This window comes from Antedon bifida, chromosome 2, assembly GCF_963402885.1.
Source record: "Antedon bifida chromosome 2, ecAntBifi1.1, whole genome shotgun sequence".
NCBI classification, from domain to species: Eukaryota; Metazoa; Echinodermata; class Crinoidea; order Comatulida; family Antedonidae; genus Antedon; species Antedon bifida.
In genome coordinates, this window is record NC_136227.1 from 686,936 (window position 1) to 708,264 (window position 21,329).

The 21,329-nt window shown below is 37.9% G+C and overlaps 1 protein-coding gene across 1 annotated transcript in view; it reads right to left on the reverse strand.

The window, feature by feature from the left end:
• Nucleotides 1–21,329, reverse strand: part of LOC144834742 (uncharacterized) — an 80,694-nt gene that overhangs the window by 24,158 nt on the left and 35,207 nt on the right. The window contains exons 57-115 of the mRNA XM_078689652.1: nt 20,979–21,306; nt 20,691–20,890; nt 20,402–20,576; nt 19,988–20,310; nt 19,735–19,893; nt 19,500–19,620; nt 19,006–19,097; nt 18,718–18,892; nt 18,304–18,626; nt 18,048–18,206; nt 17,606–17,933; nt 17,318–17,517; nt 17,029–17,203; nt 16,609–16,934; nt 16,353–16,511; nt 15,928–16,261; nt 15,633–15,832; nt 15,337–15,514; nt 14,901–15,226; nt 14,645–14,803; nt 14,220–14,553; nt 13,925–14,124; nt 13,629–13,806; nt 13,187–13,512; nt 12,931–13,089; nt 12,506–12,839; nt 12,211–12,410; nt 11,915–12,092; nt 11,473–11,798; nt 11,217–11,375; nt 10,792–11,125; nt 10,497–10,696; nt 10,201–10,378; nt 9,759–10,084; nt 9,503–9,661; nt 9,078–9,411; nt 8,783–8,982; nt 8,487–8,664; nt 8,279–8,370; nt 7,789–7,848; nt 7,364–7,697; nt 7,069–7,268; nt 6,773–6,950; nt 6,331–6,656; nt 6,075–6,233; nt 5,650–5,983; nt 5,355–5,554; nt 5,059–5,236; nt 4,617–4,942; nt 4,361–4,519; nt 3,937–4,270; nt 3,642–3,841; nt 3,346–3,523; nt 2,903–3,222; nt 2,444–2,602; nt 1,828–2,155; nt 1,497–1,693; nt 962–1,136; nt 224–435 (exon numbers count right to left, since the gene is read on the reverse strand). Coding sequence (XP_078545778.1) covers nt 224–435; nt 962–1,136; nt 1,497–1,693; nt 1,828–2,155; nt 2,444–2,602; nt 2,903–3,222; nt 3,346–3,523; nt 3,642–3,841; nt 3,937–4,270; nt 4,361–4,519; nt 4,617–4,942; nt 5,059–5,236; nt 5,355–5,554; nt 5,650–5,983; nt 6,075–6,233; nt 6,331–6,656; nt 6,773–6,950; nt 7,069–7,268; nt 7,364–7,697; nt 7,789–7,848; nt 8,279–8,370; nt 8,487–8,664; nt 8,783–8,982; nt 9,078–9,411; nt 9,503–9,661; nt 9,759–10,084; nt 10,201–10,378; nt 10,497–10,696; nt 10,792–11,125; nt 11,217–11,375; nt 11,473–11,798; nt 11,915–12,092; nt 12,211–12,410; nt 12,506–12,839; nt 12,931–13,089; nt 13,187–13,512; nt 13,629–13,806; nt 13,925–14,124; nt 14,220–14,553; nt 14,645–14,803; nt 14,901–15,226; nt 15,337–15,514; nt 15,633–15,832; nt 15,928–16,261; nt 16,353–16,511; nt 16,609–16,934; nt 17,029–17,203; nt 17,318–17,517; nt 17,606–17,933; nt 18,048–18,206; nt 18,304–18,626; nt 18,718–18,892; nt 19,006–19,097; nt 19,500–19,620; nt 19,735–19,893; nt 19,988–20,310; nt 20,402–20,576; nt 20,691–20,890; nt 20,979–21,306 — 13,392 coding nt within the window. The remainder of the gene's footprint in view (nt 1–223; nt 436–961; nt 1,137–1,496; nt 1,694–1,827; nt 2,156–2,443; nt 2,603–2,902; nt 3,223–3,345; nt 3,524–3,641; nt 3,842–3,936; nt 4,271–4,360; nt 4,520–4,616; nt 4,943–5,058; nt 5,237–5,354; nt 5,555–5,649; nt 5,984–6,074; nt 6,234–6,330; nt 6,657–6,772; nt 6,951–7,068; nt 7,269–7,363; nt 7,698–7,788; nt 7,849–8,278; nt 8,371–8,486; nt 8,665–8,782; nt 8,983–9,077; nt 9,412–9,502; nt 9,662–9,758; nt 10,085–10,200; nt 10,379–10,496; nt 10,697–10,791; nt 11,126–11,216; nt 11,376–11,472; nt 11,799–11,914; nt 12,093–12,210; nt 12,411–12,505; nt 12,840–12,930; nt 13,090–13,186; nt 13,513–13,628; nt 13,807–13,924; nt 14,125–14,219; nt 14,554–14,644; nt 14,804–14,900; nt 15,227–15,336; nt 15,515–15,632; nt 15,833–15,927; nt 16,262–16,352; nt 16,512–16,608; nt 16,935–17,028; nt 17,204–17,317; nt 17,518–17,605; nt 17,934–18,047; nt 18,207–18,303; nt 18,627–18,717; nt 18,893–19,005; nt 19,098–19,499; nt 19,621–19,734; nt 19,894–19,987; nt 20,311–20,401; nt 20,577–20,690; nt 20,891–20,978; nt 21,307–21,329) is intronic.

The following is a 21,329-nucleotide window of genomic DNA, read 5'->3' on the forward strand; positions in this document are numbered from 1 at the left end:
TAAAGACAAATGGACATAAATACTGGTTTAAGTTATTAAAGCCTATAATTTCAAAAAGTAAAAAAAAAAAGTCACGCGAATCGAACATTCCTGATCTCGGATTGTTTGTGTGTGCGCATACAAAAGTAGATGAAAATTGGCATGCGCGTAAACTAACGTATACAAATCAATTAGCCGAATCTAAAACTGATTTACATATATTTTTAATATAAAAATAAGTTACCCCTTCTTCAATTGATATTTTAACTTTTCGCGTAAACGAAACTCTGTCATCAGGATTTTTCTTGAAATTTGTGACGGTGACGTCATAGCGTTGTTGTACGTCATTACTGCAGTCTCTGGTTAAAGTGTAGTCACACACACCCTGGAATTCATACTTCACTCTATCGTAGGTTCTGTAGTGAGGGTCACCCCACACGCGACAGAATGCCGAAGCTGTTGGAGTAAATACAATATTTGGTGAGAACACAAAGTAGGCCTACAGTAGTATAGTGTATAATTAAAAAGTAATAATATCAATTATATTTATTTAATTTATTTTATTTATTTAATTTTGGATTTATATAGCGCTTTTCCAAGTGACCAAAGCGCTGTACAATAGAAAATACTATAAACTCAACAAAACTTACAAAAAACAAAAAATAGAAAATGGAATGAAAATACAAAAATATATATATATATAAACTATGAGGGCCTATACAAAAAAGTTACCGTAATTTCATTAAATATTAAACTGTATTAGTAATAAAAACTACTTTACAATGGACGGGCACTGTCTAATTCATGGTTATCTATAATACATCAAGCTGATTGTAAAATTGGTGTAAAAAATGTTCGCCGAATTAAAAAAGGTGCCAAACGGCGTGATTTTTGGCTCATGCGGTCCAGTTTAGGAGAAGGTATATCAACAAATGTCTGCTAGGAGTGGTATTATAATATATAGTAATTAATACGGTATTACCTCCTGTGCAGCTATATCCGTCACCCTTGAAGCCGTCATTGCAGACGCAGTCTCTAACATTATTCATAATTCGACATTCTGCAAACTCATGACATACCAGAGGTTCACAATTAGCAATACCATCTTCACATACACATTTTGAGACGCAGTCGCTGTCGACCCATTCATCACCATCCTGTTTTAGTAATTTATGTACTTTTTTATAAAGTACTTAACGTCTCTCGATGATATTAAAAAATGCTAATAAATAATTTGCTGAGCGGAGAAAGTTTAGTGGAAGAGAAGGGTTTGAAAAGGAAGACCTTGTGCTAATTCAAGTAGGCCTAACGATCAATCAATCGAGTCATTTTTATTTCCATATTCCTATAAGTGAATGTTATACAGTTATAGCACATTTTCATTAATGTTGATAAATAATGTAATTTCAACGGACATTTTCAGATACAAGTTACAAAAAATATGTAGATGTATAAACATAGAGGGCGTTTTCCTTGTTATTGATAGATCATCGAAAACAAAATCTAAACATTCTTACCTTATAATAAAGTCCATTTACAAAACACCCACATTCTGATAGTTGAACACATTCATCGCCACTAAGAACATATCCTTCCCGACATTCACATGTTTCTACGCATGCTCCAGGGCAGTCAGTGATCTCATCCAGCGCGCACGTCTGTGGACATGCACTCCCACACGGATTGTATACACGGTCACCAGGGCACTCAAACGCTACAATTAAAACAAATAATTTCAAGAAAAGATTACAATAATTGGAAACAACTATATCATATCTATGTTTATATTCATCATAGATATTGTTGAAGACATATTGTGTGATATGATTTATTCTAGCAAGATCTTACGGCAAGTATCCTGGCGCCAATCTCCTGGATCGCCTTCACGCTCTCTACACGCCTGGGCGTACTCCTCAAAGCTGTCGCATAACAAATCATCTTCAGGTAGGCTAGCACACATATCGTACACACAAGCGTTGTAATACGCAGTTACATTTAGATATTCATGACAGGCTGCTAATGGCGTATTAGGTGATATCAAAGCATAGCATATGTCTTGGGCAGTCTTGTATGTATCCGAATCAACTGAGCATGGATCAACAATTATTACTCCAGAATCGTCGCAAACTGTAGAGTCGACCACCCAACTATTTCCAAAGTCCAATGCGCTATCAGCCTGAAATAGGATAATTGCATTCATTCTATCTATATGTTTTTCTGTGTTGTAGGCATATACATCCTCTAATGTCAAAACACACATAAGATCAAATCAATAATAATTTTGAATAGGTCTCTCGAGAGTCAACTCTAGCCTAATATGTCTGGTTTTCAAGAAATTCTGGTATTCTGAATGTGTCAATATGATTTTTTTTAAACCCTTTGACCTTAAGAAATGTCTGGTTTTGGGGAAATTTACAGTTTTCAGAGAGTTCGGTATTGGGGATTTCTGAAACTATTGACTTACCATTGTTGCATCACTTTTATAAATGATATCATCAAGTGGATCGTCATTGTAGTTTCCACACAGACCACAAGTTGTGTTGTGATAGTTGTATGCTAGTTGTACTTCAACTGCATGCTTTCCATCCCATCGAACGACCAAACCAAATCCAGTCCACAACGTCTAATAAAACAATATATAATGTTTGGATGATTTTGTCTATATTTTCAACTTATAAATGTTTTAAAAAATAAAAATGTATGAAACTCAAATAACTGATTTTTTTGTATGTGTGTGAATCATGTAATTTTTTTCTTTTTCTTCGTAAAGAGGGTTTTACAACCACACAAATTACATTATTAGTACAATGTAGGGTATGTTAATGTTGTAATTGTAAGAAATAGAGAAAAATAAATGTGAAGTTAATGTAGTCAATCTTTAAATATTTCATCATTTTATATGAAGTTAAATGCATTTACTTACAGTGTAAACACCACTAGAAACAACATAGACGTTATCGATAAGCAGTGGTAAAGTAACAAGAACTCCATCAAACAGAACGTCGCCATTTTCTCCCAAATTGTATGAATGGTTATTGTATGCAAGTGATATATAACGAAGACGGGACACGTTGTCTGACGGATTACGTTTGAAGTTATGTCCGTTTAGTTGAAAATCTTCTAGACCATCTTGTTGTCCACAATGTGTTACTAATGTATACTCGCAAACGCCTTGGAAGTCATAGCGTTTATTGTCAAATGTAACGTAATGAGGATCTCCCCATATTGTACAAAACGATGGAGCTATAAAAAAAACAATATATATTATCAAATAATATTATATTACTATTTACTATGAGAAAACAAAATATGTCAAATTACATAGAATTATTATTAGACAAAAAGAAAAAACATATTATAACTTACCTCTACTACAGCTGCCATCCTCACCAGTCGTCCAGCCATCTCTACAGTAACAGCCTCGTTCACCGTTACGAATATTACAATCCGCATTCGAATCACAATTTTCTGCAACGCATTCTACACGACCATCAACACACTGGCAGGACAGTGAACAGTCTTCAGTTATCCAGGTGTCTCCAGGCTACAGTAAATATAGTACACTATACTAGTTAGTTAGAGCAACTTATGGACAACAACATAATTTTACCATTTCTAGTTCTTGGGAGAAAATAAAGCGTTACAAATTTATAAATTCTTACCGAGTAGTAAAATCCATCTTGTGAACAACCACACTGAGATGGTGCAATACACGTATTTCCATCTAACACGGTTCCTTCTGGACATTCACATGTTTCAATACACGCACCTGGACAATCATCAGTTCCGTCAGAGTCGGCACAAGTCAATGGACAAGCAGTAGCACATGGATTGTACACTCTTTCAGCTTCACATTCCATAGCTTAGGAAATAATAAACATGACACGTTGAAATAAACATTCGTAATAGACAGGTGATATTGTATTTAGTATGTAAACACATTATGTTTATACTTACGGCACTGAGGTGTTTCCTCTCGCCAATTTCCAGGTGAACCTCCACGTTCTCGGCATGCTTGTGCATATTCTTGTAAATGGCCACATAATATATTGTCGTCCGGCAGCGTAGCACAGAGATCGTAAAGGCATGCTTCATAGTAGTTGTCAGGATCAACAATCTCATGACAACTTGCAAGAGCACCTGTAGGCGAGATCAATGCATAACAGAGATCTTCAGCTGCCTTATAAGGTGCTTCCTCTTCTGAGCACGGATCGACAATAATTATACCAGAATCGTCACATTCTGTTCCTTCAACAACCCAGCTGTTTCCAAATTCTACCTCGTCTCTAGCCTAAATAAATAAAATAATATGATTTTAATGTCTTATTATAGTGGAAGACAATGTCAAATATAAAACAATGCAACAACTATATTATCTTACTGGTGAACCATCTCGTTGGAAGTCTAAATCGTTTCTTTTATTACTGTCAAAATCACCGCATAATCCGCAAGTGGTGTTCCAATATTCGTATGGTAGTTGAATCTCTACAGTATTGGATCCGTCCCACCGGATAACCAAGTTAAAATCGGTCCAAAGTAACTGTGAAATAAAAATAAAACAAGGAAGTTAATCTCTCGAGTTACAAATACAGTGCAAATAAAATGTAAGTAAACTAATTTTCAATAAAACATCTTACCACGTATACACCATTGCTGATTACATAAACACCATCGCTGGTACTGAGTGGAGGTGTAAAAGTGACACCATTGTAGCGAACCTCACCACGTTGTAACAGCGTAAATGTGTGGTTAGCGTAATGGAAGTTTATTTGTCGTGTATAAGATACACTTTTAGATGGTTTGTTTTTGACGTTGAGTCCGGTCACTTCGAAGCTTGGGCGTTGACTGTTATCATTTCTGCAGTCGGTAACAAGAGTGTACTCACAAACTCCTTGGAAGTTGTGTCGTCTATCGTCGAATGTCAAATAGTGGGGATCTCCCCAGACTGTACAATATGCAGGAGCTGAAACATAAAACAGAGTTTGAAGAGCTAGAGTCTATAAATATTGAATATTTTACTATTGTCTTAGATTCCTATACTACGTCTTATTTAGTACACGTGACGATATTATAACTTACCTCTACTACAGCTGCCATCCTCACCAGTCGTCCAGCCATCTCTACAGTAACAGCCTCGTTCACCGTTACGAATATTACAATCCGCATTCGAATCACAATTTTCTGCAACGCATTCTACACGACCATCAACACACTGGCAGGACAGTGAACAGTCTTCAGTTATCCAGGTGTATCCAGGCTACAGTAAATATAGTACACTATACTAGTTAGTTAGAGCAACTTATGGACAACAACATAATTTTACCATTTCTATTTCTTGGGAGAAAATAAAGCGTTACAAATTTATAAATTCTTACCGAGTAGTAAAATCCATCTTGTGAACAACCACACTGAGATGGTGCAATACACGTATTTCCATCTAACACGGTTCCTTCTGGACATTCACATGTTTCAATACACGCACCTGGACAATCATCAGTTCCGTCAGAGTCGGCACAAGTCAATGGACAAGCAGTAGCACATGAATTGTACACTCTTTCAGCTTCACATTCCATAGCTTAGGAAATAATAAACATGACACGTTGAAATAAACATTCGTAATAGACAGGTGATATTGTATTTAGTATGTAAACACATTATGTTTATACTTACGGCACTGAGGTGTTCCCTCTCGCCAATTTCCAGGTGAACCTCCACGTTCTCGGCATGCTTGTGCATATTCTTGTAAATGGCCACATAATATATTGTCGTCCGGCAGCGTAGCACAGAGATCGTAAAGGCATGCTTCATAGTAGTTGTCAGGATCAACAATCTCATGACAACTTGCAAGAGCACCTGTAGGCGAGATCAATGCATAACAGAGATCTTCAGCTGCCTTATAAGGTGCTTCCTCTTCTGAGCACGGATCGACAATAATTATACCAGAATCGTCACATTCTGTTCCTTCAACAACCCAGCTGTTTCCAAATTCTACCTCGTCTCTAGCCTAAATAAATAAAATTAATATGATTTTAATGTCTTATTATAGTGGAAGACAATGTCAAATATAAAACAATTCAACAACTATATTATCTTACTGGTGAACCATCTCGTTGGAAGTCTAAATCGTTTCCTTTATTACTGTCAAAATCACCGCATAATCCGCAAGTGGTGTTCCAATATTCGTATGGTAGTTGAATCTCTACAGTATTGGATCCGTCCCACCGGATAACCAAGTTAAAATCGGTCCAAAGTAACTGTGAAATAAAAATAAAACAAGGAAGTTAATCTCTCGAGTTACAAATACAGTGCAAATAAAATGTATGTAAACTAATTTTCAATAAAACATCTTACCACGTATACACCATTGCTGATTACATAAACACCATCGCTGGTACTGAGTGGAGGTGTAAAAGTGACACCATTGTAGCGAACCTCACCACGTTGTAACAGCGTAAATGTGTGGTTAGCGTAATGGAAGTTTATTTGTCGTGTATAAGATACACTTTTAGATGGTTTGTTTTTGACGTTGAGTCCGGTCACTTGGAAGCTTGGGCGTTGACTGTTATCATTTCTGCAGTCGGTGACAAGAGTGTACTCACAAACTCCTTGGAAGTTGTGTCGTCTATCGTCGAATGTCAAATAGTGGGGATCTCCCCAGACTGTACAATATGCAGGAGCTGAAACATAAAACAAAGTTTGAAGAGCTAGAGTCTATAAATATTGAATATTTTACTATTGTCTTAGATTCCTATACCACGTCTTATTTAGTACACGTGACGATATTAAAACTTACCTCTACTACAGCTGCCATCCTCACCAGTCGTCCAGCCATCTCTACAGTAACAGCCTCGTTCACCGTTACGAATATTGCAATCCGCATTCGAATCACAATTTTCTGCAACGCATTCTACACGACCATCAACACACTGGCAGGACAGTGAACAGTCTTCAGTTATCCAGGTGTCTCCAGGCTACAGTAAATATAGTACACTATACTAGTTAGTTAGAGCAACTTATGGACAACAACATAATTTTACCATTTCTAGTTCTTGGGAGAAAATAAAGCGTTACAAATTTATAAATTCTTACCGAGTAGTAAAATCCATCTTGTGAACAACCACACTGAGATGGTGCAATACACGTATTTCCATCTAACACGGTTCCTTCTGGACATTCACATGTTTCAATACACGCACCTGGACAATCATCAGTTCCGTCAGAGTCGGCACAAGTCAATGGACAAGCAGTAGCACATGGATTGTACACTCTTTCAGCTTCACATTCCATAGCTTAGGAAATAATAAACATGACACGTTGAAATAAACATTCGTAATAGACAGGTGATATTGTATTTAGTATGTAAACACATTATGTTTATACTTACGGCACTGAGGTGTTTCCTCTCGCCAATTTCCAGGTGAACCTCCACGTTCTCGGCATGCTTGTGCATATTCTTGTAAATGGCCACATAATATATTGTCGTCCGGCAGCGTAGCACAGAGATCGTAAAGGCATGCTTCATAGTAGTTGTCAGGATCAACAATCTCATGACAACTTGCAAGAGCACCTGTAGGCGAGATCAATGCATAACAGAGATCTTCAGCTGCCTTATAAGGTGCTTCCTCTTCTGAGCACGGATCGACAATAATTATACCAGAATCGTCACATTCTGTTCCTTCAACAACCCAGCTGTTTCCAAATTCTACCTCGTCTCTAGCCTAAATAAATAAAATTAATATGATTTTAATGTCTTATTATAGTGGAAGACAATGTCAAATATAAAACAATGCAACAACTATATTATCTTACTGGTGAACCATCTCGTTGGAAGTCTAAATCGTTTCCTTTATTACTGTCAAAATCACCACATAATCCGCAAGTGGTGTTCCAATATTCGTATGGTAGTTGAATCTCTACAGTATTGGATCCGTCCCACCGGATAACCAAGTTAAAATCGGTCCAAAGTAACTGTGAAATAAAAATAAAACAAGGAAGTTAATCTCTCGAGTTACAAATACAGTGCAAATAAAATGTAAGTAAACTAATTTTCAATAAAACATCTTACCACGTATACACCATTGCTGATTACATAAACACCATCGCTGGTACTGAGTGGAGGTGTAAAAGTGACACCATTGTAGCGAACCTCACCACGTTGTAACAGCGTAAATGTGTGGTTAGCGTAATGGAAGTTTATTTGTCGTGTATAAGATACACTTTTAGATGGTTTGTTTTTGACGTTGAGTCCGGTCACTTGGAAGCTTGGGCGTTGACTGTTATCATTTCTGCAGTCGGTAACAAGAGTGTACTCACAAACTCCTTGGAAGTTGTGTCGTCTATCGTCGAATGTCAAATAGTGGGGATCTCCCCAGACTGTACAATATGCAGGAGCTGAAACATAAAACAAAGTTTGAAGAGCTAGAGTCTATAAATATTGAATATTTTACTATTGTCTTAGATTCCTATACCACGTCTTATTTAGTACACGTGACGATATTATAACTTACCTCTACTACAGCTGCCATCCTCACCAGTCGTCCAGCCATCTCTACAGTAACAGCCTCGTTCACCGTTACGAATATTACAATCCGCATTCGAATCACAATTTTCTGCAACGCATTCTACACGACCATCAACACACTGGCAGGACAGTGAACAGTCTTCAGTTATCCAGGTGTCTCCAGGCTACAGTAAATATAGTACACTATACTAGTTAGTTAGAGCAACTTATGGACAACAACATAATTTTACCATTTCTAGTTCTTGGGAGAAAATAAAGCGTTACAAATTTATAAATTCTTACCGAGTAGTAAAATCCATCTTGTGAACAACCACACTGAGATGGTGCAATACACGTATTTCCATCTAACACGGTTCCTTCTGGACATTCACATGTTTCAATACACGCACCTGGACAATCATCAGTTCCGTCAGAGTCGGCACAAGTCAATGGACAAGCAGTAGCACATGGATTGTACACTCTTTCAGCTTCACATTCCATAGCTTAGGAAATAATAAACATGACACGTTGAAATAAACATTCGTAATAGACAGGTGATATTGTATTTAGTATGTAAACACATTATGTTTATACTTACGGCACTGAGGTGTTTCCTCTCGCCAATTTCCAGGTGAACCTCCACGTTCTCGGCATGCTTGTGCATATTCTTGTAAATGGCCACATAATATATTGTCGTCCGGCAGCGTAGCACAGAGATCGTAAAGGCATGCTTCATAGTAGTTGTCAGGATCAACAATCTCATGACAACTTGCAAGAGCACCTGTAGGCGAGATCAATGCATAACAGAGATCTTCAGCTGCCTTATAAGGTGCTTCCTTTTCTGAGCACGGATCGACAATAATTATACCAGAATCGTCACATTCTGTTCCTTCAACAACCCAGCTGTTTCCAAATTCTACCTCGTCTCTAGCCTAAATAAATAAAATTAATATGATTTTAATGTCTTATTATAGACGAAGACAATGTCAAATATAAAACAATTCAACAACTATATTATCTTACTGGTGAACCATCTCGTTGGAAGTCTAAATCGTTTCCTTTATTACTGTCAAAATCACCGCATAATCCGCAAGTGGTGTTCCAATATTCGTATGGTAGTTGAATCTCTACAGTATTGGATCCGTCCCACCGGATAACCAAGTTAAAATCGGTCCAAAGTAACTGTGAAATAAAAATAAAACAAGGAAGTTAATCTCTCAAGTTACAAATACAGTGCAAATAAAATGTAAGTAAACTAATTTTCAATAAAACATCTTACCACGTATACACCATTGCTGATTACATAAACACCATCGCTGGTACTGAGTGGAGGTGTAAAAGTGACACCATTGTAGCGAACCTCACCACGTTGTAACAGCGTAAATGTGTGGTTAGCGTAATGGAAGTTTATTTGTCGTGTATAAGATACACTTTTAGATGGTTTGTTTTTGACGTTGAGTCCGGTCACTTGGAAGCTTGGGCGTTGACTGTTATCATTTCTGCAGTCGGTGACAAGAGTGTACTCACAAACTCCTTGGAAGTTGTGTCGTCTATCGTCGAATGTCAAATAGTGGGGATCTCCCCAGACTGTACAATATGCAGGAGCTGAAACATAAAACAAAGTTTGAAGAGCTAGAGTCTATAAATATTGAATATTTTACTATTGTCTTAGATTCCTATACCACGTCTTATTTAGTACACGTGACGATATTATAACTTACCTCTACTACAGCTGCCATCCTCACCAGTCGTCCAGCCATCTCTACAGTAACAGCCTCGTTCACCGTTACGAATATTACAATCCGCATTCGAATCACAATTTTCTGCAACGCATTCTACACGACCATCAACACACTGGCAGGACAGTGAACAGTCTTCAGTTATCCAGGTGTCTCCAGGCTACAGTAAATATAGTACACTATACTAGTTAGTTAGAGCAACTTATGGACAACAACATAATTTTACCATTTCTAGTTCTTGGGAGAAAATAAAGCGTTACAAATTTATAAATTCTTACCGAGTAGTAAAATCCATCTTGTGAACAACCACACTGAGATGGTGCAATACACGTATTTCCATCTAACACGGTTCCTTCTGGACATTCACATGTTTCAATACACGCACCTGGACAATCATCAGTTCCGTCAGAGTCGGCACAAGTCAATGGACAAGCAGTAGCACATGGATTGTACACTCTTTCAGCTTCACATTCCATAGCTTAGGAAATAATAAATATGACACGTTGAAATAAACATTCGTAATAGACAGGTGATATTGTATTTAGTATGTAAACACATTATGTTTATACTTACGGCACTGAGGTGTTTCCTCTCGCCAATTTCCAGGTGAACCTCCACGTTCTCGGCATGCTTGTGCATATTCTTGTAAATGGCCACATAATATATTGTCGTCCGGCAGCGTAGCACAGAGATCGTAAAGGCATGCTTCATAGTAGTTGTCAGGATCAACAATCTCATGACAACTTGCAAGAGCACCTGTAGGCGAGATCAATGCATAACAGAGATCTTCAGCTGCCTTATAAGGTGCTTCCTCTTCTGAGCACGGATCGACAATAATTATACCAGAATCGTCACATTCTGTTCCTTCAACAACCCAGCTGTTTCCAAATTCTACCTCGTCTCTAGCCTAAATAAATATAATTAATATGATTTTAATGTCTTACTATAGTGGAAGACAATGTCAAATATAAAACAATTCAACAACTATATTATCTTACTGGTGAACCATCTCGTTGGAAGTCTAAATCGTTTCCTTTATTACTGTCAAAATCACCGCATAATCCGCAAGTGGTGTTCCAATATTCGTATGGTAGTTGAATCTCTACAGTATTGGATCCGTCCCACCGGATAACCAAGTTAAAATCGGTCCAAAGTAACTGTGAAATAAAAATAAAACAAGGAAGTTAATCTCTCGAGTTACAAATACAGTGCAAATAAAATGTATGTAAACTAATTTTCAATAAAACATCTTACCACGTATACACCATTGCTGATTACATAAACACCATCGCTGGTACTGAGTGGAGGTGTAAAAGTGACACCATTGTAGCGAACCTCACCACGTTGTAACAGCGTAAATGTGTGGTTAGCGTAATGGAAGTTTATTTGTCGTGTATAAGATACACTTTTAGATGGTTTGTTTTTGACGTTGAGTCCGGTCACTTGGAAGCTTGGGCGTTGACTGTTATCATTTCTGCAGTCGGTAACAAGAGTGTACTCACAAACTCCTTGGAAGTTGTGTCGTCTATCGTCGAATGTCAAATAGTGGGGATCTCCCCAGACTGTACAATATGCAGGAGCTGAAACATAAAACAAAGTTTGAAGAGCTAGAGTCTATAAATATTGAATATTTTACTATTGTCTTAGATTCCTATACCACGTCTTATTTAGTACACGTGACGATATTATAACTTACCTCTACTACAGCTGCCATCCTCACCAGTCGTCCAGCCATCTCTACAGTAACAGCCTCGTTCACCGTTACGAATATTACAATCCGCATTCGAATCACAATTTTCTGCAACGCATTCTACACGACCATCAACACACTGGCAGGACAGTGAACAGTCTTCAGTTATCCAGGTGTCTCCAGGCTACAGTAAATATAGTACACTATACTAGTTAGTTAGAGCAACTTATGGACAACAAGATAATTTTACCATTTCTATTTCTTGGGAGAAAATAAAGCGTTACAAATTTATAAATTCTTACCGAGTAGTAAAATCCATCTTGTGAACAACCACACTGAGATGGTGCAATACACGTATTTCCATCTAACACGGTTCCTTCTGGACATTCACATGTTTCAATACACGCACCTGGACAATCATCAGTTCCGTCAGAGTCGGCACAAGTCAATGGACAAGCAGTAGCACATGGATTGTACACTCTTTCAGCTTCACATTCCATAGCTTAGGAAATAATAAACATGACACGTTGAAATAAACATTCGTAATAGACAGGTGATATTGTATTTAGTATGTAAACACATTATGTTTATACTTACGGCACTGAGGTGTTTCCTCTCGCCAATTTCCAGGTGAACCTCCACGTTCTCGGCATGCTTGTGCATATTCTTGTAAATGGCCACATAATATATTGTCGTCCGGCAGCGTAGCACAGAGATCGTAAAGGCATGCTTCATAGTAGTTGTCAGGATCAACAATCTCATGACAACTTGCAAGAGCACCTGTAGGCGAGATCAATGCATAACAGAGATCTTCAGCTGCCTTATAAGGTGCTTCCTCTTCTGAGCAAGGATCGACAATAATTATACCAGAATCGTCACATTCTGTTCCTTCAACAACCCAGCTGTTTCCAAATTCTACCTCGTCTCTAGCCTAAATAAATAAAATTAATATGATTTTAATGTCTTATTATAGTGGAAGACAATGTCAAATATAAAACAATGCAACAACTATATTATCTTACTGGTGAACCATCTCGTTGGAAGTCTAAATCGTTTCCTTTATTACTGTCAAAATCACCACATAATCCGCAAGTGGTGTTCCAATATTCGTATGGTAGTTGAATCTCTACAGTATTGGATCCGTCCCACCGGATAACCAAGTTAAAATCGGTCCAAAGTAACTGTGAAATAAAAATAAAACAAGGAAGTTAATCTCTCGAGTTACAAATACAGTGCAAATAAAATGTAAGTAAACTAATTTTCAATAAAACATCTTACCACGTATACACCATTGCTGATTACATAAACACCATCGCTGGTACTGAGTGGAGGTGTAAAAGTGACACCATTGTAGCGAACCTCACCACGTTGTAACAGCGTAAATGTGTGGTTAGCGTAATGGAAGTTTATTTGTCGTGTATAAGATACACTTTTAGATGGTTTGTTTTTGACGTTGAGTCCGGTCACTTGGAAGCTTGGGCGTTGACTGTTATCATTTCTGCAGTCGGTAACAAGAGTGTACTCACAAACTCCTTGGAAGTTGTGTCGTCTATCGTCGAATGTCAAATAGTGGGGATCTCCCCAGACTGTACAATATGCAGGAGCTGAAACATAAAACAAAGTTTGAAGAGCTAGAGTCTATAAATATTGAATATTTTACTATTGTCTTAGATTCCTATACCACGTCTTATTTAGTACACGTGACGATATTATAACTTACCTCTACTACAGCTGCCATCCTCACCAGTCGTCCAGCCATCTCTACAGTAACAGCCTCGTTCACCGTTACGAATATTACAATCCGCATTCGAATCACAATTTTCTGCAACGCATTCTACACGACCATCAACACACTGGCAGGACAGTGAACAGTCTTCAGTTATCCAGGTGTCTCCAGGCTACAGTAAATATAGTACACTATACTAGTTAGTTAGAGCAACTTATGGACAACAACATAATTTTACCATTTCTAGTTCTTGGGAGAAAATAAAGCGTTACAAATTTATAAATTCTTACCGAGTAGTAAAATCCATCTTGTGAACAACCACACTGAGATGGTGCAATACACGTATTTCCATCTAACACGGTTCCTTCTGGACATTCACATGTTTCAATACACGCACCTGGACAATCATCAGTTCCGTCAGAGTCGGCACAAGTCAATGGACAAGCAGTAGCACATGGATTGTACACTCTTTCAGCTTCACATTCCATAGCTTAGGAAATAATAAACATGACACGTTGAAATAAACATTCGTAATAGACAGGTGATATTGTATTTAGTATGTAAACACATTATGTTTATACTTACGGCACTGAGGTGTTTCCTCTCGCCAATTTCCAGGTGAACCTCCACGTTCTCGGCATGCTTGTGCATATTCTTGTAAATGGCCACATAATATATTGTCGTCCGGCAGCGTAGCACAGAGATCGTAAAGGCATGCTTCATAGTAGTTGTCAGGATCAACAATCTCATGACAACTTGCAAGAGCACCTGTAGGCGAGATCAATGCATAACAGAGATCTTCAGCTGCCTTATAAGGTGCTTCCTCTTCTGAGCAAGGATCGACAATAATTATACCAGAATCGTCACATTCTGTTCCTTCAACAACCCAGCTGTTTCCAAATTCTACCTCGTCTCTAGCCTAAATAAATAAAATTAATATGATTTTAATGTCTTATTATAGTGGAAGACAATGTCAAATATAAAACAATGCAACAACTATATTATCTTACTGGTGAACCATCTCGTTGGAAGTCTAAATCGTTTCCTTTATTACTGTCAAAATCACCACATAATCCGCAAGTGGTGTTCCAATATTCGTATGGTAGTTGAATCTCTACAGTATTGGATCCGTCCCACCGGATAACCAAGTTAAAATCGGTCCAAAGTAACTGTGAAATAAAAATAAAACAAGGAAGTTAATCTCTCGAGTTACAAATACAGTGCAAATAAAATGTAAGTAAACTAATTTTCAATAAAACATCTTACCACGTATACACCATTGCTGATTACATAAACACCATCGCTGGTACTGAGTGGAGGTGTAAAAGTGACACCATTGTAGCGAACCTCACCACGTTGTAACAGCGTAAATGTGTGGTTAGCGTAATGGAAGTTTATTTGTCGTGTATAAGATACACTTTTAGATGGTTTGTTTTTGACGTTGAGTCCGGTCACTTGGAAGCTTGGGCGTTGACTGTTATCATTTCTGCAGTCGGTAACAAGAGTGTACTCACAAACTCCTTGGAAGTTGTGTCGTCTATCGTCGAATGTCAAATAGTGGGGATCTCCCCAGACTGTACAATATGCAGGAGCTGAAACATAAAACAAAGTTTGAAGAGCTAGAGTCTATAAATATTGAATCTATTGTCTTAGATTCCTATACCACGTCTTATTTAGTACACGTGACGATATTATAACTTACCTCTACTACAGCTGTCATCCTCACCAGTCGTCCAGCCATCTCTACAGTAACAGCCTCGTTCACCGTTACGAATATTACAATCCGCATTCGAATCACAATTTTCTGCAACGCATTCTACACGACCATCAACACACTGGCAGGACAGTGAACAGTCTTCAGTTATCCAGGTGTCTCCAGGCTACAGTAAATATAGTACACTATACTAGTTAGTTAGAGCAACTTATGGACAACAACATTATTTTACCATTTCTATTTCTTGGGAGAAAATAAAGCGTTACAAATTTATAAATTCTTACCGAGTAGTAAAATCCATCTTGTGAACAACCACACTGAGATGGTGCAATACACGTATTTCCATCTAACACGGTTCCTTCTGGACATTCACATGTTTCAATACACGCACCTGGACAATCATCAGTTCCGTCAGAGTCGGCACAAGTCAATGGACAAGCAGTAGCACATGGATTGTACACTCTTTCAGCTTCACATTCCATAGCTTAGGAAATAATAAACATGACACGTTGAAATAAACATTCGTAATAGACAGGTGATATTGTATTTAGTATGTAAACACATTATGTTTATACTTACGGCACTGAGGTGTTTCCTCTCGCCAATTTCCAGGTGAACCTCCACGTTCTCGGCATGCTTGTGCATATTCTTGTAAATGGCCACATAATATATTGTCGTCCGGCAGCGTAGCACAGAGATCGTAAAGGCATGCTTCATAGTAGTTGTCAGGATCAACAATCTCATGACAACTTGCAAGAGCACCTGTAGGCGAGATCAATGCATAACAGAGATCTTCAGCTGCCTTATAAGGTGCTTCCTCTTCTGAGCACGGATCGACAATAATTATACCAGAATCGTCACATTCTGTTCCTTCAACAACCCAGCTGTTTCCAAATTCTACCTCGTCTCTAGCCTAAATAAATAAAATTAATATGATTTTAATGTCTTATTATAGTGGAAGACAATGTCAAATATAAAACAATGCAACAACTATATTATCTTACTGGTGAACCATCTCGTTGGAAGTCTAAATCGTTTCCTTTATTACTGTCAAAATCACCGCATAATCCGCAAGTGGTGTTCCAATATTCGTATGGTAGTTGAATCTCTACAGTATTGGATCCGTCCCACCGGATAACCAAGTTAAAATCGGTCCAAAGTAACTGTGAAATAAAAATAAAACAAGGAAGTTAATCTCTCGAGTTACAAATACAGTGCAAATAAAATGTAAGTAAACTAATTTTCAATAAAACATCTTACCACGTATACACCATTGCTGATTACATAAACACCATCGCTGGTACTGAGTGGAGGTGTAAAAGTGACACCATTGTAGCGGACCTCACCACGTTGTAACAGCGTAAATGTGTGGTTAGCGTAATGGAAGTTTATTTGTCGTGTATAAGATACACTTTTAGATGGTTTGTTTTTGACGTTGAGTCCGGTCACTTGGAAGCTTGGGCGTTGACTGTTATCATTTCTGCAGTCGGTGACAAGAGTGTACTCACAAACTCCTTGGAAGTTGTGTCGTCTATCGTCGAATGTCAAATAGTGGGGATCTCCCCAGACTGTACAATATGCAGGAGCTGAAAAACATAATGAAATATGCATATATCAATTAGTACATGAGTTTTTATTTAAGATTCTTTTGAATTTCAATAGAAAATTAAATTAGTTTACCTCTGGTGCACGTCTGCCCATCTCCTTCAAAACCAGCTTGACAGTAACATCCACGAACACCATTTCTTACAGAACATTTGGCATTTGAATCACAGCTGTATTCGTTGCAAGTTACCACACCTCCATTACAGGTGCAAGTCTGTTTACAAGTATTGTCGATCCATTGTTGACCAGACTGTGGAAATAGACAGATACGTAACTAATCTAGTTTAAGTATCTAACAATTTTTTAAATGTGTTTAGTAATCTTTCCCCCTCTCTTTAATAATAGTCTAAACAAATATCTCTACCTTATAATAAACTCCATCCACAGTACAACCGCATTGAGACGGCTGAACACACGTGTTTCCATCAAGCACGGTGCCACTTGGACATTCACAGGCTTCAACACATGTCTTTGGGCAATCCACCATTCCATCCATTGACGCACACGTTGCAGGACAAGAACTTGCACAATGATTATATACTTTATTTCCATCACACGTAATTGCTGTAAGAAAAGAATATGATATCGGTAACGTATCTTGGTGTTAACAGGTACATCAAATGCAAGATTAATAGATTAGTTCATTACGTACGGCATGTTGATGTTGCTGTTCTCCAATCACCGGGTTCTCCACCACGTTGTCGACAAGCTTGGGCATATTCTGATATATCATCACATAGAAGATCGTCATTAGGCAGTGTGGCACACAAGTCATAAACACAGCCGTCATAATAATCTGCAGGATCAACAAAGTCGTGACACGAAGAAAGAGCGCTATCTTCTGATATCAAAGTGTAACACAAATCTCTGGCTTGTTCTAGTGTTTCTGTGCCTTCTAGACAAGGCTCCACGTCGACGACATCTTCGCATTCTTGTGATTCGAATTTCCAACTGTTTCCAAAATCCGAAGCACTTCTTGCCTGAAATAAAATATAATGAAACTCAAAATCGCAATAAACAAAACGGAATATACGCTAATATTTATATCTGCACCAAACAAGTAATGCTACTTTGAATAACCTAACAAAACTTACATTTGAACCATCTGATTTGAAAGAAATATCATTGGAGGCTTCGCCATTAAAGTCACCGCATAAGCCACACACCGAGTTCATGTATTCAAAAGGCAGTTCTGTTTCTAGAGTATGTTTATTATCCCATCGTAGAACCAACGAAAAGTTTGTTAACAGTATCTACATATTTAAGAAAAAACGTTGAATAAATCATTGCGTATTTGAATACTGCAAATGTTTTAAGCAAATGTTATTACAGTTTACTTTATATACTTACAGTGTACTGTCCACTGATGGTGATGTAAACACCGTCTGATGTTAAGAGTGGAGGTGTTATTGTAACTCCATCATAGGCAATCTGACCATCTTGTCCAAGATTGTATTTGTGTTGTTTGTAATGTAATGTAACTTCTCGCATCAACGACACTCCTGCTGACGGTTGGTTTTTCCTATTTATTCCACTAATTGTGAAATCCTCAATATCTGTTCTATTGTCACATTTGTCTACCACTGTGTATTCACATTCACCTTGGAAGTCATACCTGGCCTTGTCGAATGTGATGTAATGAGGATCTCCCCAAACGGTACAATAACCAGGACCTAGAATGTTGATTTAAATAAAATAGTAAGTAGGTGTTTTTGTAGAATCTCTAGAATTTCGATTGTAGTATTCATGTTTAAATATTTTTACCTCTGGTGCACGTTTGGCCATCTCCTTCAAAACCAGCTTGACAGTAACATCCACGAACACCATTTCTTACAGAACATTCGGCATTTGAATCACAGCTGTATTCGTTGCAAGTTACCACACCTCCATTACAGGTGCAAGTCTGTTTACAAGTATTGTCGATCCATTGTTGACCAGACTGTGGAAATAGACAGATACGTAACTAATCTAGTTTAAGTATTTAACAATTTTTTAATGTGTTTAGTAATCTTTCCCCCTCTCTTTAATAATAGTCTAAACAAATATCTCTACCTTATAATAAACTCCATCCACAGTACAACCGCATTGAGACGGTTGAACACACGTTTTACCATCAAGCACGGTGCCACTTGGACATTCACAGGCTTCAACACATGTCTTTGGGCAATCCACCATTCTCTCCATTGACGCACACGTTGCAGGACAAGAACTTGCACAATGATTATATACTTTATTGCCATCACACGTAATTGCTGTAAAAAAGAATATAATATCGGTAACGTATCTTGGTGTTAACAGGTAAATCAAATTTAAGATTAATAGATTAGTTCATTACGTACGACATGTTGATGTTGCTGTTCTCCAATCACCGGGTTCTCCACCACGTTGTCGACAAGCTTGGGCATATTCTGATATATCATCACATAGAAGATCGTCATTAGGCAGTGTGGCACACAAGTCATAAACACAGCCGTCATAATAATCTGCAGGATCAACAAAGTCGTGACACGAAGAAAGAGCGCCGTCGTCCGATATCAAAGTGTAACAGTAATCTCTGGCGTCTTCCAGTGTTTTTGTGCCTTCTAGACAAGGCTCCACGTCGACGACATCTTCGCATTCTTGTGATTCGAATTTCCAACTGTTTCCAAAATCCGAAGCACTTCTTGCCTGAAATAAAATGTAATGAAACTCAAAATCGCAATAAACAAAACCTAATGTACGCTAATATTTATATCTGCACCAAACAAGTGATGCTACTTTGAATAACCTAACAAAACTTACATTTGAACCATCTGATTTGAAAGAAATATCATTGGAGGCTTCGCCATTAAAGTCACCGCATAAGCCACACACTGAGTTCATGTATTCAAAAGGCAGTTCTGTTTCTAGAGTATGTTTGTTATCCCATCGTAGAACCAACGAAAAGTTTGTCAACAATATCTACACATTGGAAAAACGTTGAATAAATCATTGCATATCGTTATAGTGCAAATGTTTTAAGAACATTTTATTACAGTTTACTTTATATACTTACAGTGTACTGTCCACTGATGGTGATGTAAACACCGTCTGATGTTAAGAGTGGAGGTGTTATTGTAACTCCATCATAGGCAATCTGACCATCTTGTCCAAGATTGTATTTGTGTTGTTTGTAATGTAATGTAACTTCTCGCATCAACGACACTCCTGCTGACGGTTGGTTTTTCCTATTTATTCCACTAATTGTGAAATCCTCAATATCTGTTCTATTGTCACATTTGTCTACCACCGTGTATTCACATTCACCTTGGAAGTCATACCTGGCCTTGTCGAATGTGATGTAATGAGGATCTCCCCAAACGGTACAATAACCAGGACCTAGAATGTTGATTTAAATAAAATAGTAAGTGGGTGTTTTTGTAGAATCTCTAGAATTTCGATTGTAGTATTCATGTTTAAATATTTTTACCTCTGGTGCAAACCTGGCCATCTCCTTCAAAACCAGTTTGACAGTAACATCCACGAACACCATTTCTTACAGAACATTCGGCATTTGAATCACAGCTGTATTCGTTGCAAGTTACCACACCTCCATTACAGGTGCAAGTCTGTTTACAAGTATTGTCGATCCATTGTTGACCAGACTGTGGAAATAGACAGATACGTAAATAATCTAGTTTACGTATCTAACAATTTTTAAAATGTGTTTAGTAATCTTTCCCCCTCTCTTTAATAATAGTCTAAACAAATGTCTGTACCTTATAATAAACTCCATCCACAGTACAACCGCATTGAGACGGCTGAACACACGTGTTACCATCAAGCACGGTGCCACTTGGACATTCACAGGCTTCAACACATGTATTTGGGCAATCCACCATTCCCTCCATTGACGCACACGTTGCAGGACAAGAAGTTGCACAATGATTATATACTTTATTGCCATCACACGTAATTGCTGTAAAAAAAGAATGTAACATCGGTAACGTATCTTGGTGTTAACAGGTACATCAAATGCAAGATTAATAGATTAGTTCATTACGTACGACATGTTGATGTTGCTGTTCTCCAATCACCGGGTTCTCCACCACGTTGTCGACAAGCTTGGGCATATTCTGATATATCATCACATAGAAGATCGTCATTAGGCAGTGTGGCACACAAGTCATAAACACAGCCGTCATAATAATCTGCAGGATCAACAAAGTCGTGACACGAAGAAAGAGCGCTGTCGTCTGATATCAAAGTGTAACAGAAATCTCTGGCGTCTTCCAGTGTTTTTGTGCCTTCTAGACAAGGCTCCACGTCGACGACATCTTCGCATTCTTGTGATTCGAATTTCCAACTGTTTCCAAAATCCGAAGCACTTCTTGCCTGAAATAAAATGTAATGAAACT